This window comes from Nelusetta ayraudi, unplaced genomic scaffold (assembly GCF_046127955.1).
Source record: "Nelusetta ayraudi isolate G7.1 ecotype Tasmania unplaced genomic scaffold, CSIRO-AGI_Nayr_v1 ptg000020l, whole genome shotgun sequence".
Taxonomy (NCBI): domain Eukaryota; kingdom Metazoa; phylum Chordata; class Actinopteri; order Tetraodontiformes; family Monacanthidae; genus Nelusetta; species Nelusetta ayraudi.
In genome coordinates, this window is record NW_027466070.1 from 1,225,903 (window position 1) to 1,246,631 (window position 20,729).

The window sequence follows — 20,729 nt, forward strand, 5'->3', positions numbered from 1 at the left end:
TATTTTTTACAAAGAATACATTTCACAGCCACCAGACAAAAAGTATGCTGGGTGCGCTATATGACATGACGAACAAGACCGAAACCAAATTATCAGTATCATTATGTCAACCTTTTAACAAAGGCTCACAGTCACCAGCAGCACAAGTAGATGTGAACAAATAGTTTAAAGAACACAAAAAGAACACAGAGGGAGGGAGAAACAGACAAGAACTCGTGCTTGATTAAAGTGTTTTAATGAGACCCAAGTTTTGCAGATTTGCATTTTCACACACAAGATGCTGGACAAATAAAGTGAGCGCATTCTACACACAGTGAAACATCATATGTGACGTACATTTTACATCTGCACTGATGCAACATGAGAGGGCGCTGACAGCCAGCCTTGTGTCTAATTTTGCATGTCACCCAAAGGAGGAGGAAATACCAGGTGATACTTCAATAAAACAAACAACCTTACAAACTACAACTGTGACATAAATATGTGTCACCTTTGTCCCAACCCGCCTTCCAGACTATTGAAGTTGAGAATTTCAGTGTAGTGCAACAATTAATCTGACAGTCAAAGGTCCAATGTGTAACATTTGAAGGGCTCCATTGGATGAACTGAAACAGAAATACTGTTGGATATAATTAAAGTCATTTACACTTTGCAAATCATTGCTGCGTTGATCTATCATTGATTGTAAGAAGAACCTCATTTATCATGTCACCAGTTACTACATCAGATCGACTGCGGCTTTACTCTGAAATCACAACTAATGTTGCAAAGATGTGCGATTGAGCTGGACACCAGAGAACAGGAAACACACTTACATTGTTTGCAAAAAGCTTTTATTTATTTATCTGCTTATTTATTTAATGTACCGCAAGATGCTGCTAAATCTCCCACACCAGGCCTTTAAAGAAGAAGTCTAAGTTTGGTAGGCTGCACATTTCTAAGTTTAACAAAGTAGTTTGTAGCGGTTTCGAGGAAGAGGAACGGCTAAAGTCAGATATAAAGGCACAGATTTTTCTTTGAGTCAAACATTTCTTCAAATCCATGTCAAATGTCAAATGTGCTTTTTCGTGTCACATGCTTGGCAGCTGCACTTTATGACATAGATGTAGCGGTGCATTTTCCATGTCTTGTTTTTCCCAGTGCCACACCTCATGGCCACCGTTTTGTTAATGGTTTTCACTTCTTTACAGCAGAGGCACGACTGCAACATTGTGCTTTTTTGCACAGAGTACCTGTAAATAAAGACAATAGCAAAATTACACTGCCGTCCACCGTGTTTAACTCCAAGTGAGTCGTTTGCGCCGCGTGCTTCAGAAACTCACTCCGACGAGGACACTCCACAGGTTCCGCTGCAGGATGTGAGCTCCACTGGCTTCACTGACTTGCAAAGGCCTCTTTTCAGATCGACGACCTTCTTGTTCACCACACAGTTCTTGCGAGGAGTACCTGGTGTGGGGGGGAGGGAGCGCCGCGCAGCGTTACTTCACCATGTAGATGAAAACAAGTCCACTACAACCATTTGCTTGTTTAAATCCTACCGGCCTATTCCTGTGGCATGATGAGGCGCATGTGGACTAGTATAGTTGTTAAAGGTTTATGGTTCTTAAAAGGCTTTGTGTGATTAGAATTCATGTTGCTCCCCACTTATACTTATACTTACATGTTTTGCAACAGCCATTTTTGTCACTCTGCTCCGTTCCCTGTAGCACAGATCAAACAGTGGTAAAATACAAATTTCTCAACACATTTGTACAATAGATGTACAATATACATATTTACATTTGTGTGTGTGATTGTATGTGCATGTTTGTGCTCAAGCCCCTCCTTTTAAAAGTCACTGTCGATTCCCATGTTACATGCAGGAGTTGCCACCTCAGTTGCTTGTTGCTGTTCTGACAGTTAGCCTAACTAGCGCATTGTTAACCTGGTGCAGCCTTTCCACTCAAATAACTGCTCAACTGACTGCTCAACTATGTTCCGTCAGATGTAATTTTGCAGTTAGCTTGCCAAGTGAAAAGGTAGGGCCCATCCAAGGTAACAATGTCCCTGCTAAAATGCTATTTTGCTGGTCCACAGCCTGTAGAGTAAACAAGCATGGAGTCATTTCAAAATGTATTTAGCTGCTAGTAGGCAGCTAGATTGTACTCACGGGAACACAGTTTTGTGGATTGAAAGCAGGACATTTCGTGACTTGTTTAACTGTGATGAAGTCGCCGTTCTTCTTGGAACAAGTGTATTTTGTGCATTTGTCATTTGGTGGTGTAAAAGTCTGGGAGTCCTGTTGAGAATGTAGAAAAAAGTTAACTGGTAAATATAAAAGCTTGCTCCATAATGTTGTGAATTCACGTGTCTGGTGTACTATACTGACATTTAACGTCACGGTCCTGAGGCCTGGGACATGCAGAACACAGCTAGTCTTTTTACATGTTCCACAACATTGTCCAGGCTGCGGCACCATGACCCAGCCCTGAAAGGCAGAGACAAAAATTCAAACTTCAGAGTCATTTAAATACATTTTTTCTGCAGTTGCATATATACACACATGCTTTCACAGCATTGTTTAAGAACAAAACGGTGGTCTATGCACAAGCAGCTGTGCCATGAATCACATTAGGCACTTTTTGGGGTCACCCACAATTCCACACGTCAACTTGGGACGTCATCAACTAAACCAATTAAAAATTCCAAAATATTAATGTGTTTCGTTCACATTTGCATGCAGTAGTTACCACGGTACACGACCGGCAGAATATTGAAAAACATTCAATCCTGTTGCCGATTGTTTTGGGATCCCGTTGGTTGGTACAATGGCAATGTGTACACGTGTCTTTTTCGAACTCCATGCCAGGCTGTAAACAAGCAGACGTACATGTGAGAAAACACCGTTTCGTCAGAGTTCAGTAGATGTTCAATTTTCATAGAGAGAGAGAAAAGGAAAAAAAATGTCTCGCTGCTGTCACACCTTGTACTCGGTTCCGTTGTGGACACAGACATTTTTCGGCACTGAACAAAAAAGAAGAGATGAAGGGATGAGAATGTTCAGAGTTGTTTGTAACGTTGAGCTCTTTGTCAGTTATTCTCTCACAGGGCAACTGAGACCGTTTGCTCAAAACTTACCCCATTTGTACACGGGGCAGCACCTATTTGAGGGGATGAACTTGATCTTAAAGCCAGGTTTGCAGGACGGTGGTGGTGGACAACTCAACTTGTTACACTCTGAGAGGAAAAACAGAGGAGGTTAACAGGAAGTGGTAAAGGTCAAATTAAAATGTGTCTCCGAGCAGTGAAAAGGAATATTAATATCATTAAGAATACTATTATCTCCAAATTATACTCCGCTATAGTGGGAAGAAGACAGAGGGATGTATTATGGTTTCAGGTAGGTAGGGTGAATCAAGCCAAAATGCATCATCGTCATGAATTGTGGACATTTATCCAGAGAATACTTTCATTTAAAAAAATAGCGAAGAATTCAAAAAACAAAGAAAGGAAATACATAACCACTCCAAAACAGAGTCACTCACTGCACATTGGTGTTTTACAGCAATCCTCCTCGTTCACCACCAGTGTCTCGCCGATATCGCACCGCGGTGGTTTTGGGCGAGGACACTTGACAGGCCTGCACTTCACGCTCATGGTGTCCTTGTCACACACGCATTCCGAGCAATTGCTCTTCCAGGTTTCGCCGACCTGCTCGAGTGACGGAGCGACGTTAGCGCCACCTGAGACTCACCCCGGGGACGACTGAAGGTCGCAGCGCTTACCTTCATGGGTTTGCCGTTGGGACCGGTGCAACCTTGGACAGTTCAGACAGACGTGTCAGGCAATGAGTGACAAACTGACAGTTTTAGCATTTGTTTTTTCTTTCAGTATAGTGAGACGTTCTTACAGGAGGCGACGCAGACATCCATAGTTGGACTGGACAGAACTTTTCCCTTGGGACAGTAGCATCCCTCCCTCAACACGTTGCACTTGGTCAGGTTGTAGCCCACTTCTGGGCACTTCTCTGTATATTTGTCGTTATATCTGTAGGTAAAGGCATAAAAAAAACAACATTTATTTTTTTTTTTGTGGAAACTACTACATGCAATTTTTAGAGAATAAATTCTAAGGTCAATATGTATTTTGCAGCTTTGAGTTGAGGTGCCCCCGGGGCTTTGTGGTCGTCGCATTGTTGACCATTCATAGAAACGCTAACACAGCCATTTTTAGAGCTAAATTTTATACATTTTGTGGTGTGTTATCCAAAGCATAAGCCAACGTTGCCATAAGTGTGATTACCTCGCATTGCAGGTTGGTACAAAGGGAGACCCACAAGCCTCGTAGACCTTATCTTTCGGGCAATTATGCTCTGGGCAACAAGAGAAGCAAATTGAAATCTTTATTAATATTTCTGCTCCCCCCTCAGAAAAATGGGAATAAACCTGGACTTAAGAGAAGAGCTCTCACTCACCACAACGTCCCTCAGTGGCGCCCCTCCAGTCCACGCAGATGGATGCCTCGGCGCAGGCCAAGGCGTATGCCTCCATGCTGGAACAGCTAATGTTGAAGTCGGACGTGAGGCAGACATCAAGCACGCAGGCATCGTGGTAGATCTTTGGCGGGATTTCTTTGTGGCATTTCTCGAACACCCTGAAAATTTAAAAAAAATGAGCAGGTTGTTGGCCAGAATTGAGGGAGATGCAGAATGCCGCGCTTTTTTCCCCCTTACTTGCTCAGCAAGATGTCACACTGTTTGGGGTTGCATGGTTTCTGCGTGGGTGGGATGGGAGGGGGCTGCTTGCAGGACAGTGAATCATCGGGTACGTGCCACTGGGATCCAATGTAGGTGCACGAGCTGTGAATGGTGCCGTTTGGCTGTCTGCAGTCATTCTCCTTGTTATTGTCAAAGGTTCCTTGAGGAGATCAAAGGGCAACGTGACGACATTTAGCGGGAGCAGTTCACTGACCCGAGGGGGGCAGTGTTGGGCCCATTTTCACATCTGTTTCCAAGGCTGTGTCTCGATTCAGGGTCTGCATCCTTCGAAGCCTGCATTTGAAGACCAGTTACGTCATAGCACTGCACAAAGGCATGTCTCGATTCACTAAAATTCGAAGGACGCTCCAAATCCACCCTTCAAATGTGCCCTACTTTTAGCCAATTCGAAAGATGCACTGCTACTATGATCCTTTGTGGACTCCTGTATCCCAGGATGCTTTGCGTGCTGCTGCAAAGCATCCTGGGATCCTGGGAAGTCAGATGAAATGGATAATACATTCTTAATCAATTTAAGAATTGAAATTTCACATAAAATATTAAGTTTTGGGTTATTACTTATTTGAACATCCAACGTCATGGTTGGATGGCAAACCAATGGTTAGCATGATGCTATAAAAACGTCACTTCCGGGGTTGGCCAGCAGTAGCGGACGGCGGCGAAGCAACCAGGAAATATGCCGAAGGCTAGACCGTCCCATTTGGTTACCGGGGAGGCGGGTTTGGGTTCATCCTCTGTCGGCTGACAGAGGACCCAGCCGACGAAGGATGCAGACCCTGAATTGAGACACAGCCCAAGGGCTCTCTTCAAGAAGAGGAGGTCTCGTGGGCAGAATCAACACCCAGCTGGGGGGGGGGGGGATCACCAACCTGGGGGAGGCCTTGTGATTTTTGAAAAAGGTCTCATTTCTATTTTAGCATAAGCTCTCTGGAAAGTGAAACAAGTAAAATAGTTAAATATGAAGTTTTCTCATTTCTGGGAAATTTGTTGACAGACTAGAATCACAAACTTACAATAAATTAGCATTTTGTTATGCACAAAGTGGAAATTTGCATGTTGTGAGGCCCTTAAATGTGATCTTACTATCTACTACTATCTACCAAACTCTTACCGCACAGCCCCTCTGTGTTCCCGTTGAAAAGAGAAAATGGCAGGTCGACAGTGAGCAACAGCCCTTTGAATACCACAGTGGCACCAATTGCTGGGACTTTCAGAAGCAGCACAATCCCTGTGCTAGTTATGGTGAAGTCATCATTTGAGTAGGCAGGAGTCACCCTCTGGCCGTTGACCAGCACCTTGACAAATGCAGGGTTTCATAAGAGTTAGTGATAGTGTTAGTGCTGCTTTGCAGATTAGCCATACTTTGCCCCTTGGTACCTTGGTCTTAAGCTTTGGAAGTTTCTTCACCGACAAGACGACCTTGTAATTCTTGTAATACACATACAAAGACCTTGAACACACGGCGATGCTGGAGGAGTCACACAGCACGTTGTTGATGTGAACTGTGAAATTGTGACGCTTAACAATCTCTTTGACCAGGACAAATGTGCAGTTCTCCTGGAATGCGTAGTGGTGGTTGTCGAACGTGAAGTAGTGAGGATTTCCCCAAACAGCGCAAGTACCTGCAAGAACAGGGCCAAAGGTGATTTCAAATGGGCTTTTCTTCAGTTGCTTCAATCTCATTTTCAAGAAACAAAACAACACAAAACATTTTAATTCCAACACACCCCTGCATTCATAGTGGAAACAGCAGCCTCCCTCATCGTAGATCCTCACTGGCGGTAGCTCGTTTTCACATGAAGGCTTTGTCAGTTTTTTGCATGAAACATACTCTGTTATGACCCGGCCTTTATCACACGTGTGTGTTACGCACTTTGACTTCCATTGTTCTCCATCCTGTACGGTGAGAAAAAAAAAATACAGTGGAAAAAAAATCCACCATTACAATTCATCAGATGGTAAAAAAAAAATCATCCAAACAATAAGTTCGCTGCTGTTATCCAGAGTCGGTCAGCTTCTTCTTTCAACAATATTGGGGATACAATAAAAAAAAAATGCTGCTGCTTTCCCCCGCAATTGAACAAAACATTAGAACGAGAGATTATTTGATTTCTTCTGCCATTCATGTACTTCATGTCTTTCATCTACTTTTCAGGGACGTAACAGCAAGTGGACTGCTCTACATGAATTCAAATACCTTTCGAGGTGGCTTGAGATAACAACAATCTTTAACAGGCTCTGGTGTGGTAATAGGAACTGGTGTAGTGGTCAGTGGACACAGTCTGGAAACCTTCTTTACTTTGCAAGTTTCAGTGCAATATGCAGAGAAGCACCAGCCGTCTCCGTCTGTGTCATTGTACATAAGGCTGTCTGAAGAATGAAAGAAATCAAGAGACAATGAAAAAAACATGTAAAACACACATCAATACTCAGTGTGTATGACACTTGACACAGCTCAATGTATGAGTTAACCTAATGAGCGCGTTTATGTGCACATCAAAAATCTGATATTAACCTGGTTTGAACCCTCCTTTGCCATGAAAACAACACCTTTATCTCACCTCAAACTAAATTTAAGGTCAAATCTTGAGCATACGCTAACTGCATGAAGGCGTGGGGAGTCTGCACACGTCGGCTACCGAGATGTGCAAACACCTTCATCACAATAGATATTCTTGCTGGAGTTTTACGCCTTTGTATTTGCTCCTTTACCACTAGTATGGGCAGCTGGTCTCATTTCTAGGCAATGTTGACTTCCTCAGTAGGGCATGTGAAGGAGGGCAAAAAGATGGAGGGATGTCTGGAGATCACAACCATTCAACATATGGACATGGAACTATTCCTGTGGCTGCTGTGCATGTGAATGATTCAGTTTGGACTATTGTGTCATGCAGTGGATGAAAAAAGCAAGTTTAAAATAAGTGGCTGTTGGCAAACAGTTGTATGACATGGATTGCCACAACAAGTAGGTCAATATAATCCAAATACCCCTGTTACTTCTGCGGTATGGTTAGGAGCATGGCACTTACTTGGTTTGAAAATCTGATCTTTGTACTTGCAGAAACATATGGTAGTAGTGGGCTTCTCTGTGGTTGTAGGAGTGGTTGTAGGAGTGGTTGTAGAAGTGGTTGTAGGAGTAGTTGTAGGAGTGGTTGTCGGAGTAGTTGTAGGAGTAGTTGTAGGAGTAGTTGTAGGAGTGGTTGTAGGAGTAGTTGTAGGAGTGGTTGTAAGAGTAGTTGTAGGAGTAGTTGTAGGAGTGGTTGTCGGAGTAGTTGTAGGAGTAGTTGTAGGAGTGGTTGTCGGAGTAGTTGTAGGAGTTGTTGTAGGAGTGGTTGTAGGAGTGGTTGTAGGAGTAGTTGTAGGAGTGGTTGTAGGAGTGGTTGTCGGAGTAGTTGTAGGAGTAGTTGTAGGAGTGGTTGTAGCAGTAGTTGTAGGAGTGGTTGTAGGAGTGGTTGTCGGAGTAGTTGTAGGAGTAGTTGTAGGAGTGGTTGTAGGAGTAGTTGTAGGAGTAGTTGTAGGAGTGGTTGTCGGAGTAGTTGTAGGAGTGGTTGTAGGAGTAGTTGTAGGAGTAGTTGTAGGAGTGGTTGTCGGAGTAGTTGTAGGAGTGGTTGTAGGAGTAGTTGTAGGAGTGGTTGTAGCAGTAGTTGTAGGAGTGGTTGTAGGAGTGGTTGTCGGAGTAGTTGTAGGAGTGGTTGTAAGAGTAGTTGTAGGAGTAGTTGTAGGAGTGGTTGTAGGAGTAGTTGTAGGAGTGGTTGTCGGAGTAGTTGTAGGAGTGGTTGTAGGAGTAGTTGTAGGAGTGGTTGTAGCAGTAGTTGTAGGAGTGGTTGTAGGAGTGGTTGTCGGAGTAGTTGTAGGAGTGGTTGTAGGAGTAGTTGTAGGAGTAGTTGTAGGAGTGGTTGTCGGAGTAGTTGTAGGAGTGGTTGTAGGAGTAGTTGTAGGAGTAGTTGTAGGAGTGGTTGTCGGAGTAGTTGTAGGAGTGGTTGTAGGAGTAGTTGTAGGAGTGGTTGTAGCAGTAGTTGTAGGAGTGGTTGTAGGAGTGGTTGTCGGAGTAGTTGTAGGAGTGGTTGTAAGAGTAGTTGTAGGAGTAGTTGTAGGAGTGGTTGTCGGAGTAGTTGTAGGAGTGGTTGTAGGAGTAGTTGTAGGAGTGGTTGTAGGAGTAGTTGTAGGAGTAGTTGTAGGAGTAGTTGTAGCAGTAGTTGTAGGAGTGGTTGTCGGAGTAGTTGTAGGAGTGGTTGTAGGAGTAGTTGTAGGAGTGGTTGTAGCAGTAGTTGTAGGAGTAGTTGTAGGAGTAGTTGTAGGAGTGGTTGTAGGAGTAGTTGTAGGAGTAGTTGTAGGAGTGGTTGTCGGAGTAGTTGTAGGAGTGGTTGTAGGAGTAGTTGTAGGAGTGGTTGTAGCAGTAGTTGTAGGAGTGGTTGTAGGAGTAGTTGTAGGAGTGGTTGTAGCAGTAGTTGTAGGAGTGGTTGTAGGAGTAGTTGTAGCAGTAGTTGTAGGAGTGGTTGTCGGAGTAGTTGTAGGAGTGGTTGTAGCAGTAGTTGTAGGAGTGGTTGTAGGAGTGGTTGTCGGAGTAGTTGTAGGAGTGGTTATCGAAGTAGTTGTAGGAGTGGTTGTCGGAGGTCCCTCTTGTCTTTGGGTTGTTTTGGAAGTGATTGAATTTGTGACTACTTCAGTAGTTGTGCCTTGAGTCGTGCTAGTCATTGGGGTTGGTGTGGTTGTGGGAGGCGTAGTGGGAGCTGGAGTGGGCTTCTCTGTGGTTGTGGTTGTCGGAGTGGTTGTCGGAGTGGTTGTTGGAGTGGTAGTGGTTTTCTCTGTGGTTGTAGGAGTTGTTGATGGAGTAGTCGTAGGAGTGGTAGTGGTTGTTGGAGTGGTTGTCGAAGTAGTTGTAGGAGTGGTTGTCGGAGAAGTTGTAGGAGTGGTAGTGGTTTTTTCTGTGCTTGTAGGAGTGGTTGTTGGAGTAGTTGTAGGAGTGGTTGTTGAAGTAGTTGTAGGAGTGGTAGTGGTTGTTGGAGTGGTTGTCGGAGTAGTTGTCGGAGTGGTAGTGGTTATTTCTGTGGTTGTGGTTGTAGGAGTGGTTGTAGGAGTAGTTGTAGAAATGGTTGTAGAAGTAGTTGTAGGAGTGGTTGTCGGAGAAGTTGTAGGAGTGGTAGTGGTTGTTGGAGTGGTTGTAGGAGTGGTTGTTGGAGTAGTTGTAGGAGTGGTAGTGGTTTTTTCTGTGGTTGTAGGAGTGGTTGTTGGAGTTGTCGTAGGAGTGGTTGTTGAAATGTCAGGCACAGGGCATTCCTCAATGGTTTTCTCAATATCTCCATTTTCTCCACACCGAGCAATTATGCAGGATCCATTTCCATCAGTGGTGTTAGAGATTATTTCTCCATACTTAAACAATTTCCCTCCGAATGTACAAGTGCAGGCTGCAAGAGATTTTAACAACAGTGAACAACACTTTAATCGTTGAGTTTTTCCTCAACATGTCTGCCGAGTGATATGTGATGATGAAAGCCATACTTACTCTCGGCGTAGTAGCGACACTCCCTCTTCGTTGAAGAACAGTAACTAAGAAAAAAATAAGGAGTTAAGAATACTAGTCAATTTGTTAATGTTTGTAAGTGTCCATGGTATAAACGAAAAGAAGACAAACAAAACAGCTTTTACCATTTGTGACAGTTTTCCTCTGTAGGCATCTCTTCATCTTCCTTATAATGATTCCCTTCTCTGTCATAGCAGCCACAGTCTGGCTTAGATACACATTTCATACCGTTCTCCTCCAAGTATGGCCTCTCTGCCGGGCAGTTCGGGTAGCAACCTCAGAAAAGACATATCAAGTGAAGTTACTTCATTGATCCCCTTGGGGAAATCATTCATGTTAACTAAACAGGGCAATGTAAATTGAACTTTGAGGTGAAAAGGCCATTTGTTGGACGGTCAGTTTAGGTAATGTTTAGCGGGTTGCTAACTGCTAGCCACTTGTGGATGCTCAGCCAATGCTGGTTTGCACTCTCCCTCGCTGACCTGTGCAGTTGGCTTCCACCTCAGTGGAAACACACCTAAAGAGAAGTTTCTGAAGCATCAATGGAGAGCCCAGTAATCCATTTTTTTCCTCAAAAGCACAGTGTGCTAGTACTCTGCATAATCCAACTCATTACCTCTCACCAAGGGAGGACAAAACTCTGTGGTCTGTACCTTCTAACGCTGGCAATCGACTGTCGCACTTTCCTGAAGGGTTTTTGCATGTCTTCTGGCACGGCTTTCCGCACGGCTCATAGTGCCACTCGCACTCTCCACTGGGGTTGTAATAATCACAGAAAATGGCTGATGAAAGAGACAAAAGGTGTGTCAACAAGACGCACAAAAGGAGGATTAAGGTCGGCAAAATCTGTATAAGATTACAACAAAGACGCCGTTGGAGCTTCAGTAAATTTTTTTTGTTCAACTCCTGATGGGGAAGCAAACTGGGAGACTCACGGCATATTGAGGGAGTCCTCCACTTCACACAGACGCCTGCCACTTTGCAGGCTGCCGCGTATGCGGCTACATTGGAGCAGAAGCATTCACAGTCTCCACCGCTGTCGCAGGAGCACGTGTCCCTTTCACACGATTGGAAGTACTCGTCAAAGTCCACCTTTTCAATAGAGGAAATAATGAATTCATTATTTTTTGGGGGCTAAAAGCTCAACCTCACAAACCTCGACCAAGTTGCTCAGCGGTGTCCTTGCCTTTGAATGGCAAGCGGCAAACACTTTGCTTTTGATGATATTGCACTGCTTTGTTGCCCACGCCTTTCTGTGTGGGTGCTCGTCACAGCCGTCCTTTTCCAGGACTGCGTCCGGGCAGTTGGGCGGCACTTTCCAGGTGTTTGCAAAGTCAAAGGCTTTGGTTACAACCTCGTTATTTCTGGAAGTGAAATCGTTCTTGATTGACCCATCGTAGTTTCCACACAGGCCACAGATATTTCCCTGGGACACGACAAAACCAGTCAGTTGTTTACATGGTGGTATACTTGTGAATCTGATTCAACCATTTCAAAATAGAGAGACAAAATTGCCCCATTTACATAAACGCTGCACCAAGTGATTGGATTGATTTGTAGGTCTCCATGATGCAACCATGCAACCGTGACCGCTCGAGGTCCCCAACCCAGAAGACTGCCATTATTTAAGATGGAGTTGTTAGGTGGACCAGATTGTGCTCATATTGTTTCTTTTTGCCTTTCTTTTGAAGGCCAAAGAAACATCCTCCTTTTTTAAAATACACAATTGCTTTTATCAGCAAAGCAATCCGAAGTGCCGTTTACGTGGACTCTGATTGGATCAAAACAAAACTACACCACCATCTCCGAGTCGATCGAAAATTCAAATTTAATGAAATTGGAGTGATGATATGACCCATTTAATCTGATTACTTACGGTTCATATAACTGCACCTGACGAGTCAAAGGAACTGAACCACAACATAGTTTTTGGTGAAAACATCGATCAGCTCTCTTACCTTAAATGAGGAATCGAGTTTAAGCATTAGTTGTGTCTTCTTGTTCCATATGAGCATGAGGCCATTCGCTGCCTCGACGACCTGATAGAGGCCCATGCCGTAGATCTTATAGGAAATATCCGGCCCCCGTTTCAGGTTCTTGACTTTGACACCATTGCTTGAAAGCAGAACTAATTTGTTCTAGAAAATATATGAAAAATATGAAAAAAAGCATGACAATGTGCATACTGTATCAAGAGAGCAGCGTTTAAATGTGCGCATACAACACTTTTATCTACCCCTAAGACGAGCTTAAGGGAAAGGGAGCAAATGCTGTTGGTCGTTCCACACGAGTTGCTCTCGATGTAGACCCTGAAGGTGCCCTCCTTGTTTCTACAGTAATCCTACAGAAAAAAAAAAGCTGTCAGTCTCACTGTGGTAGCAGTACAAAAGAAAACAAAAAAAATCAATAAAAAGATGATATGTACTATACCTGTGCCAAAACATATTTACAGTCCCCGAGAAAGAAGAACTTTTTATCATCAAAAGTGGTGTAATGACCTTCTCCATGCACTGTGCAGGTGGTGCCGCATGCGCGCTTTGTGCACACCCACTGCCCCGCATTGCATGTGCTGTGAACCAACGACATTGGATAATTTTTAAATTTCTTTGAGTCATAATCGATGAGGTGGATGAGCAAAAAAAAAAAAAAAATGGCAGAGAGGTTCACCAGGTGTTGCACTGCTGGGTGATTTTCTTTCCGGGGGGATGAAAGACATTGTTGTACTCGCAGGGACACTGCTGCCTCTTCACACAGCCTCCTCTGCCGTCCTCCAGCAGGCCCTTAGGACACATGCAGCCAGACTTGCACTGCTGACGGGGCTACGGGGCCAAGCAACAATGCATTCAGTGAGTAGAAGAGTGTGGATACCTTTTCTTTTTTTTCTTTTTTTTTTTAGTATTCATGTCCATGAATGACTGTGCACTCACACAGTCCTTGTCCTGAATCTGGCAGCTGTCTGGGCACTCTACTCCAGCCGTCCCCGGCCTGGCGGTGGTGCAGTTGAAGAAAACCATTGGCTTCTTGCACTCTGGCCCCCCTATTTTTTTATTGGGTTATTTTAAAAAAAGGGGGTTTTAACTTATCTTTAGAATTATAACCTCCGCCTCCCACCTCCCGCAATGACAGTGCACAGCGAGAAGCCACCTACCTGGAACTCCTGTGCAGTCCAGTTGCCCGTTATGGCAGGTACTGCAAAGCAAAAAAGTGCCTGTTAGAGATGATTCAGTTTTTGTTTTGGAAAACAAAAACATAAGCAACAGTTGATTCCTGTGAACTGCTGAGTCATATTTCTGTTTCAACACACACGCACACGTAAATATGTATTTATGTATGTATGCATCCATAATGCACACACAATTATTCAGGAAAAAGTCCTTAGACGATGTGTTTTGAAGAGAGATGGTGAAAGGCGACTGGATGGACCTTCTGTCTATTGTCAACCAATCAGACAGATTTTGTTTGCCAGGAGTCTTTCTCGGGGATGGGGGTCCACTTGAGATGCGTCATATATTGGGTGGCTTCGCTGTACGCAATGTAACTCTTAGGATAGTTTAGGGACCAGTGTTGGCGAGTAATTTATTACTAAGTAATCCACTACTGTAAATAAACTACTTTTTGAGTAGTGGAATAATGTAATGGGTTTACTTTGGCAAAACTGCTAATTATATCATAATTACTTTATCAAGTAACGATTCCGTCACTCTTCCGAAATATTTTGTAAGCTAATAACGTCTTATTATCCTGAAATTTAGAAAAACAATCAAAAACAACATTGTCACTGATTGATGATGCAGCCTCGTATGCAACGTCATTGGTGTGCGACGACGCACCAAAACAAGCATGGCGGTGGCAAAAGAAAAAACAGCGATTATTTTGAGTTCATCTGGTCTAAATCAAAGACTATTGTGGTTCGTTGTACGTTAAGTGCAAGGAAACAAGACATTCTCAACTTTGAAAATATCCACGTCTGTTACTTTATCTTTTTTAACTCAAGTAATTAGTAATTGATTACTCTTTAAACAAAGTAGTTGAAGAAGTAATTAGATTACTTTTAAATAAGTAATCAGTAATCAGTAGTTGGACTACTTTTTTTTGGAGTAATCCCAACAACACTGTGAGGGACTAAAAGGTGGTCAAGCAAGCAAAAAGCTTCTGCGTTTCTTCTTTTAGTAATTCCACCCACATCTGACAAAACTGGTGCTTCCACCAAGTGACAAAGTTCATGCCCTTTCCCACGTTCTCGTCCGAAGAAGCATCACTGATAGGTGTATTTTGAGATTTAAAGAGAATAACAAAATAAAATTGCAAGAGCTCATACCATGATTTCCCGTTGACGCGGATAGTCTTCTTGGCCCGTATCACCTTGTTTTCCAGGTAACATGGACACTTTGCGGGGGGCACGCACTTCTTTTTTTCATTGAGGAAAGTTCCTTTGGGACATCTGCAGCCGTCCACGGGTGTAAACCGAACCTTACAGGTTTGGTCCGGTTGGCCCAGTGAGCGGCAGCTGCCGTGGCAGCTTGTCGTGTAGTACTCGTACTGGAAGTTGCTCGGGCAGTCCTCGGTGTATTTTCCTTTGGGAGGAAAGGAGGTCGAATTTTTTTTAGTCCCAATGACTGGGTCCATTCACACCTTTTTCTTTGTTTTGTTTTTTTGTAACACATACCGCACACAGTTTTCCTCCATCCGCGCATCTGTACACCCTCGGCGGCACACGCGTGCACGTAGGAAGACAAGGCGGCGCACATGCAATCCTCGCTGTCCTCGCAGGCACACGTGTCATACATGCAGCCCTGCGTAGAGATGGACAGGTGGGTGAGACAGGTCGGCGGACAGACACCTGGGAGTGAACGCTCGCGTGCACGACTGCCATTGCAAAAGGTGGGAACTGGTGCAGCTTACAGACTGGTACTCCTGCGGGTCGACCTCACCGTGGCACTTGGAGAAAATCCCGTTGGGTTCGGTCAGCAGGGAGCACATGCGCTTGGCATATGGCTCTGCAAGTTAAATGAATAAATACACACCAGCGATGTTGATGAGACATGAACTTTTATGTTTTGTTTATCCTTCTTGTGAGTCGCTCACATTTGGGAGCAAATGACTTTAATTTTTTTTGTTTGCAAGTTTCTTCAGTGAAGCGATATTGTGAGTGTCGTCGTCACCTGCATGTGGCAGTCCTCGCAAAAGATAATAACAATCACAGCTTAGTAAGTAATTCCACTTGGTGATGCTTTTCTTGTTCATGTTTAAAAGCTTGACTGACGTAGCAAGGCTAACTCAGCAGGGTGGGTCTTAGCAAAAGTGTCTGGACTTGCTTCTCTGGCTACACTCCAACCAGCGGAGCTAACTAACAAAACCTGGTGTGACTGTCAAAACACCAAGAACGATGCAGTGACACGATGCATGTTTGAAGTAGCTGTAAGAATGGTGTGCTTGGATGTGTGAAGTGGACAAAAATGCATTTATATATCTTAGTACAGTGGTCGTAGGTAAGCATACACTTTGGTAGGGAGGCTGATATCTGCTCATCACAGGTCTGCGACAGACTGAGGTTTGTGTTCCAGGAATGGCTTTGCCACTTTGACATGTTGCAATCTGGGAATTTTGACAACTTTAGACTTTAGCTAAATGGAAATGTTAGTTAGACCTACACACACACACACACACACACACACACACACACACACACACGCTACAGAGTGATCAAAGCTGCATTCTACAACGAGACATTGTTGTGTGTGTTTCACCGACCCTTCCTAGTTTTCACCAGACAGGGGTGCTGTCCACCGCCTTCCTTTCCAATGGAGGGACATTTTTCATCCGTCCTCCACGTCTTAGCAAATGCGGTGGCTGTCCCTTCGATCAAACCGTTCCTGGACTTGAAGTCGTCGGCCTCCGCCTCATTAAAGTCTCCGCAAAGGCCTGGAAGGGATTTTTTTTTCTTTTTACAAATCACGACATCCAGTCAAATATTTTGGTGCAGTTCGCATCAGCAGCTGAGACGCACCTCTTAGCCTCCCCAGCAGGGAGCGTTTGACCTTGATGTAGACCTGCATGGTGGGGACGAGCTGTATGATGAGGACGAGTCCACTCGGGTTGTTGGTGGCGACCACGATGAAGAAGTTTGTCGGACTGAAGATGCTCACGTCGTCTGGAGGAGACGGTGCCAGTTACATAATCCGCTCGGTTGCAACAAGAGACAAGTGACAAGAGAGAGACTCACCCGCTAAGATGGGCAAAGTTGAGGCCATTTTTTTATACAAAACGTTTCCGCTGGCTTCCACCACAACCTCCTGCAGTGCAGTGGTTGAAGAAAGCAAAACAAAACAAAGCACAAAACAGTAACATTGTAACAGTTTTAACAGTGACGAAAAATGTGCCCTTTTTTTTTTTTTTTTTTTGCCAAACTGGTAAATAAAACTCGTTTCAGAACTAACCGTGGGCTCTTTGTCCTTTTTTTTGTGTAGCATCAGGGTGACTTCGGTCAGACAGGTGGATAGATGTGATTTTTCGCATTTGCCCAAATTTCCGAGGACAGTGAACTTATTCGACATTTCCTAAACATTGAGAGAGAGTGTAAGAGAGAGAGGGGAGAGAGAGAGAGAGAGAGAGAGAGAGAGAAATTAACAAATAAAAATTGAATTCCCGAGTGTTGATCCAAATGCAAAGTTGTATGTTGGCTACAGTTGCCTGCTGTTGTTGTACTTACATTTGTCTCTGTGGGATTAAGTCAAACTCACTTCCTGCTGTCAACCCCCACAACCAAACATGATGAAAATTAATTATTAATTATAAAATCACTCCTCCCATTCCTAGGTGCCCAGTCTTCTGACATGACATCATCAAATACCTCTTTTTTAATGTTATACCCATTTTCTCATCCTATCCAACACTATGCCATAACTCCAGGGTCGTTCATCAACCATGCCTCAAAACCTGACGGGAGGGCAGAGGTTCTGTTTCTATTCCCCCCCGCCAACCCCTCACAGAGTTCCTTCCGACAAAGGCCTCACCTTGGAGAGGACGTAGGTGCAGTCCCCGTGGTAACTGTACGTCTTGCCGTCGTAGGTGCAGAAGCGGGAGCCTCCTAGTATAGTGCACATGGCGGAACAGTCTTTCTTCGTGCACTTCCACTGGCCGTTTTCGCACGTGCTGCATGTCGACAATGGCACAATCAGCTCGAAGGGGCCAAAGACAATACTAAATGCCGGGCTGACGTCAAGGCCACTCACCATTCCTTGCACGCCTTCTTGTAGGATTCTCCCGGCTGATATGCCTTGCGGTTGTGCAAGCAGGGGCACTTCTCCACGGCGATGCAGCCCTTCTTATCGACGTCGTTGAACACAGTTCCTAAAAAGAGGGAGTGGGGGAGAGGTAAGGGGTGGGGTGCAGTTGCGCACTGTGCAAAATCAGTGTCCAACAGCATTCATTGCTTCACGTGTAATGTGCAGGTTCGCTTGGTCACTCCTGGATTGTCAGGAGTAACATTTCATGATGGACTTCATTGATAGATAGATAGATAGATAGATAGATAGATAGATAGATAGACAGATAGATGTTTGGGAATGTACCTTCAGGACAGAAGCACCCTGCCACACAGTGATCATCACACTCTTGGCTCAGCTGAGGGTAGCTGCATGTGTCAAGACACGGGCCACCGCATTCTCTGTACACCATGTTGAAGGGGCACTGTTTTTCTTTGAGACACACACAAATAAACACATTAGAAACAGTAAATTCTGACCTGTAGGTCCAACTTGCAAAGGTTGTGTCGTTTGGAGGGTTTATTTTCTTTACCACACAGTTGTTTGTTCCACGCCTTGGGTTTCCCGCCGGCGTGCGCGCAGTGGTGGGAATACTCGGCCATGGTGGAGCACAAGTTCGAGGCGCTGCTGCTGTTGTAGCGCAGGTCGATCATGCAGACTTTGAGGAAGGCGGGCGTGTTGACCATCTTCTGACAAGACACCACGGCCTTGACGACGAGGAAGTCCTTGCACGTGTCGAGCTATCGGTCCAAGCAGAGGCGTCTTTAGGATGTGGCCCCAGTCACATTTGTTACTGCTCAGCCTATTGTGAGTGTGTGTGTGTGTGTGTGTGTGTGTGTGTGTGTGTGTTTCTTTTCAACGCACCTCATTTCCACAGGCCTCTTTGGGTTTGGTGGCAGCGGCCTCACAATTTTCTGCGCCTTCGTCCACTTTCCACAGTTCGGTAAAAAAGTCCAGCGTCACAGTCTGCTTGGTTTCTGGAGGTGAATGAAAGGGTGACTGACGGACTGATGGACTGACTGTCTCCAGGTCACCCTGGGTTTTTTTTGAAAAAGTTTTTATTTTAGATTTACCTTGATTGACAAAGTCGCCACCGACTCCATTATTGTCTCCACACAGGCCGCATGTTTGATTCCTGTATTTATCCTCAAGCTCAATCTTTAAGCAAGTGGGAAAAAAAACAGGAGAGCATAAAAATGACCAACTCCTTTCACAGTTCACTATAGTTATTCTGTCCTTTCATCCATCTGTGCCCTGTTTAATCAAACGTCAGCGTTGTTTTGTTTGTTCCGCAAATATTTAAAAAACGCTGTCTGAAAGGCAAAATCAACCGTCTGCTTTAATTGTGCTTGTAAGTGTTTAATTTTCTGTTTGGGGTTTGGTGTCCCGACTCACGAGAAGTGTCTGGAATCTGCTTTCTGACCAATAGTTGGCTTTAAGTCTGACGTGCTGGGCCTTTAAAGATTATTTTCCCCAACCACTTGCATTGAAAATCACACTTTAGAGAGCACACAGTCTGCACGCGACCTGAAAAGTAGATCCCAGGTCACTTTATAGCAAATACATAGACTGCTGCCAAAAAGGCCTCATTTTGGCAGCGAATTTACTCGTTTGAACAGTGCCTATGTTTTTGTTTAAGAATAAATTAAATGTGAAATTACAAGGAGACCATGTATGTACACTATTTCTCTATAAATAATGATGTTTATAAATCACAGGGTGTAGTCCCCTTATTGTGCATTGCTGCCCATATAGAATAAGAACATTTCAAAATGGAAGAGGAAATCGAACTAAGAAGAAGAACCGATGTGCAAATTGTGTTATTTCATGTTTGCTTTTCTTTTCAATCCTTTTCATGTCAGTTTGTTTATCTGTATATCACTTCATTCTTTCATTTCTTTTATTTCTTAGTAGCTTTGAGAGAAAAAGTCAGGGGTAGGAAAAAAGTACCGTCAGGGAGTCTCCTTCATTCCACTTGGCAACCAGACCCAGCCTTGCCTTCACTACCACACTGGAGCCAAAAGTTCCAATTTGAATACCAGAGTGGCTGTATGGTATTGGTGTCCTACAGCCAAAAACAAAACATTTAGCTAGGGAATTACAGAATAGCCAATTAAAAACAAAACAAAATAAATAAATAAATAAAAAAAGACTTTGACAACTCACACTTTCTTGTCGATGCGGACGAGCCCATCGGATAATTCCACAAGCACTCCGTCCAGACGCAGGGTGGCCGTCTGGATGGTGGGCAGCCCCTCCACCTCCACCCGCTGAATCTGAACGCTAAAGTCCTTGTAGCCTTCCACACAGTGTCTGGCTAGGACGTAGTTGCAAGTGGAAGGGAAGTGGTAGAAGTCTCCATCAAAGGTTCTGTAGTGGTAATTTCCCCAGGTGCTGCAGAAGTCGTCGCCAGAGATGACTGGAGTGTGGGTATATTCAAAATATAAGCAAAATCATAACAAAATTAGGCAACAGTTGGTATTTGCAGTGTAAATTCTGTGGGCTTTCTATCGCAGGGAAAAAAAAGAAGGCTGGATATACTGGAATCCCCGGACCAGGACATTTTGGATGAGTGAGACAAAAACGAACAAACAATAGAATCCACTTAATACATGAACAACAAATCAAACTCAATCGGGTTTCATCCCGCTTTTTTAATGCATCTGTGCATGAAGCGTACTGACCGAGGTCTGCAGCCATCCCCAGGTAAACGAGGAGCATCACCTGGTGAAACGGCATCCTAGCTGATCCCATGACCACTGTGCATTCCTTGCCCTGATGGCAACTGCCCTGGCTCTATCAAAGTCATGTATTATACATCTTTTGATGTTTGCTCATCGGGAGGGGTGAAAGAAAAACATTTTTTTTCGGGTGTCAACGCTTGTGGTTTTTTGGTCTGCGCTTCAGATCACACCCATGGTACAAGTCGCTTCTACCAACACATCACTCGCTCTCTCTCTCTCTCTCGCTCTCTCTTCCAGTTTCATGCCGCCATGTACTGAAACATCCCGGCCAGCCACCCGAGAGACTCATTGGCCTGGTTCCATGTGTTCCAGTAAAGAACAGAGAGAACTTTCCCTCTGGGGCATGAAGTGGGTGTTCTCAGGTTTGGTTTTGCAACCAGTTGTTGATCTCGTCCTTTCCATAAATGTCTACAAATCACCGGAGACTTTGCTAAAGATTTAAT

The 20,729-nt window shown here is 44.3% G+C and overlaps 1 protein-coding gene across 1 annotated transcript; it reads right to left on the reverse strand.

Moving 5' to 3' along the window:
* Positions 1-213: 213 nt before the first annotated feature.
* On the reverse strand, positions 214-20,325 carry LOC142888821 (mucin-5B-like). Its single transcript, XM_076027257.1, has 46 exons — positions 20,227-20,325; positions 19,709-19,961; positions 19,493-19,607; positions 18,616-18,700; positions 18,407-18,519; positions 18,075-18,282; positions 17,849-17,974; positions 17,510-17,627; positions 17,291-17,429; positions 16,715-16,834; positions 16,501-16,570; positions 16,285-16,428; positions 16,029-16,199; positions 15,180-15,274; positions 14,944-15,070; positions 14,596-14,851; positions 13,426-13,466; positions 13,205-13,314; positions 12,945-13,096; positions 12,708-12,846; positions 12,514-12,618; positions 12,236-12,415; positions 11,464-11,703; positions 11,213-11,369; positions 10,931-11,059; positions 10,403-10,553; positions 10,260-10,303; positions 7,786-10,161; positions 6,954-7,126; positions 6,484-6,652; positions 6,134-6,378; positions 5,868-6,051; positions 4,712-4,895; positions 4,454-4,632; positions 4,282-4,351; positions 3,890-4,026; positions 3,765-3,796; positions 3,525-3,690; positions 3,118-3,216; positions 2,963-3,003; positions 2,730-2,849; positions 2,369-2,467; positions 2,150-2,278; positions 1,661-1,700; positions 1,323-1,446; positions 214-1,232 (listed from the first exon to the last, which is right to left on the reverse strand). The coding sequence occupies exons 1-46, from the start codon at positions 20,294-20,296 to the stop codon at positions 1,052-1,054; spliced, it is 8,406 nt and encodes a 2,801-aa protein (XP_075883372.1). The 5' UTR covers positions 20,297-20,325; the 3' UTR covers positions 214-1,051.
* Between the last annotated feature and the right edge of the window lie 404 nt (positions 20,326-20,729).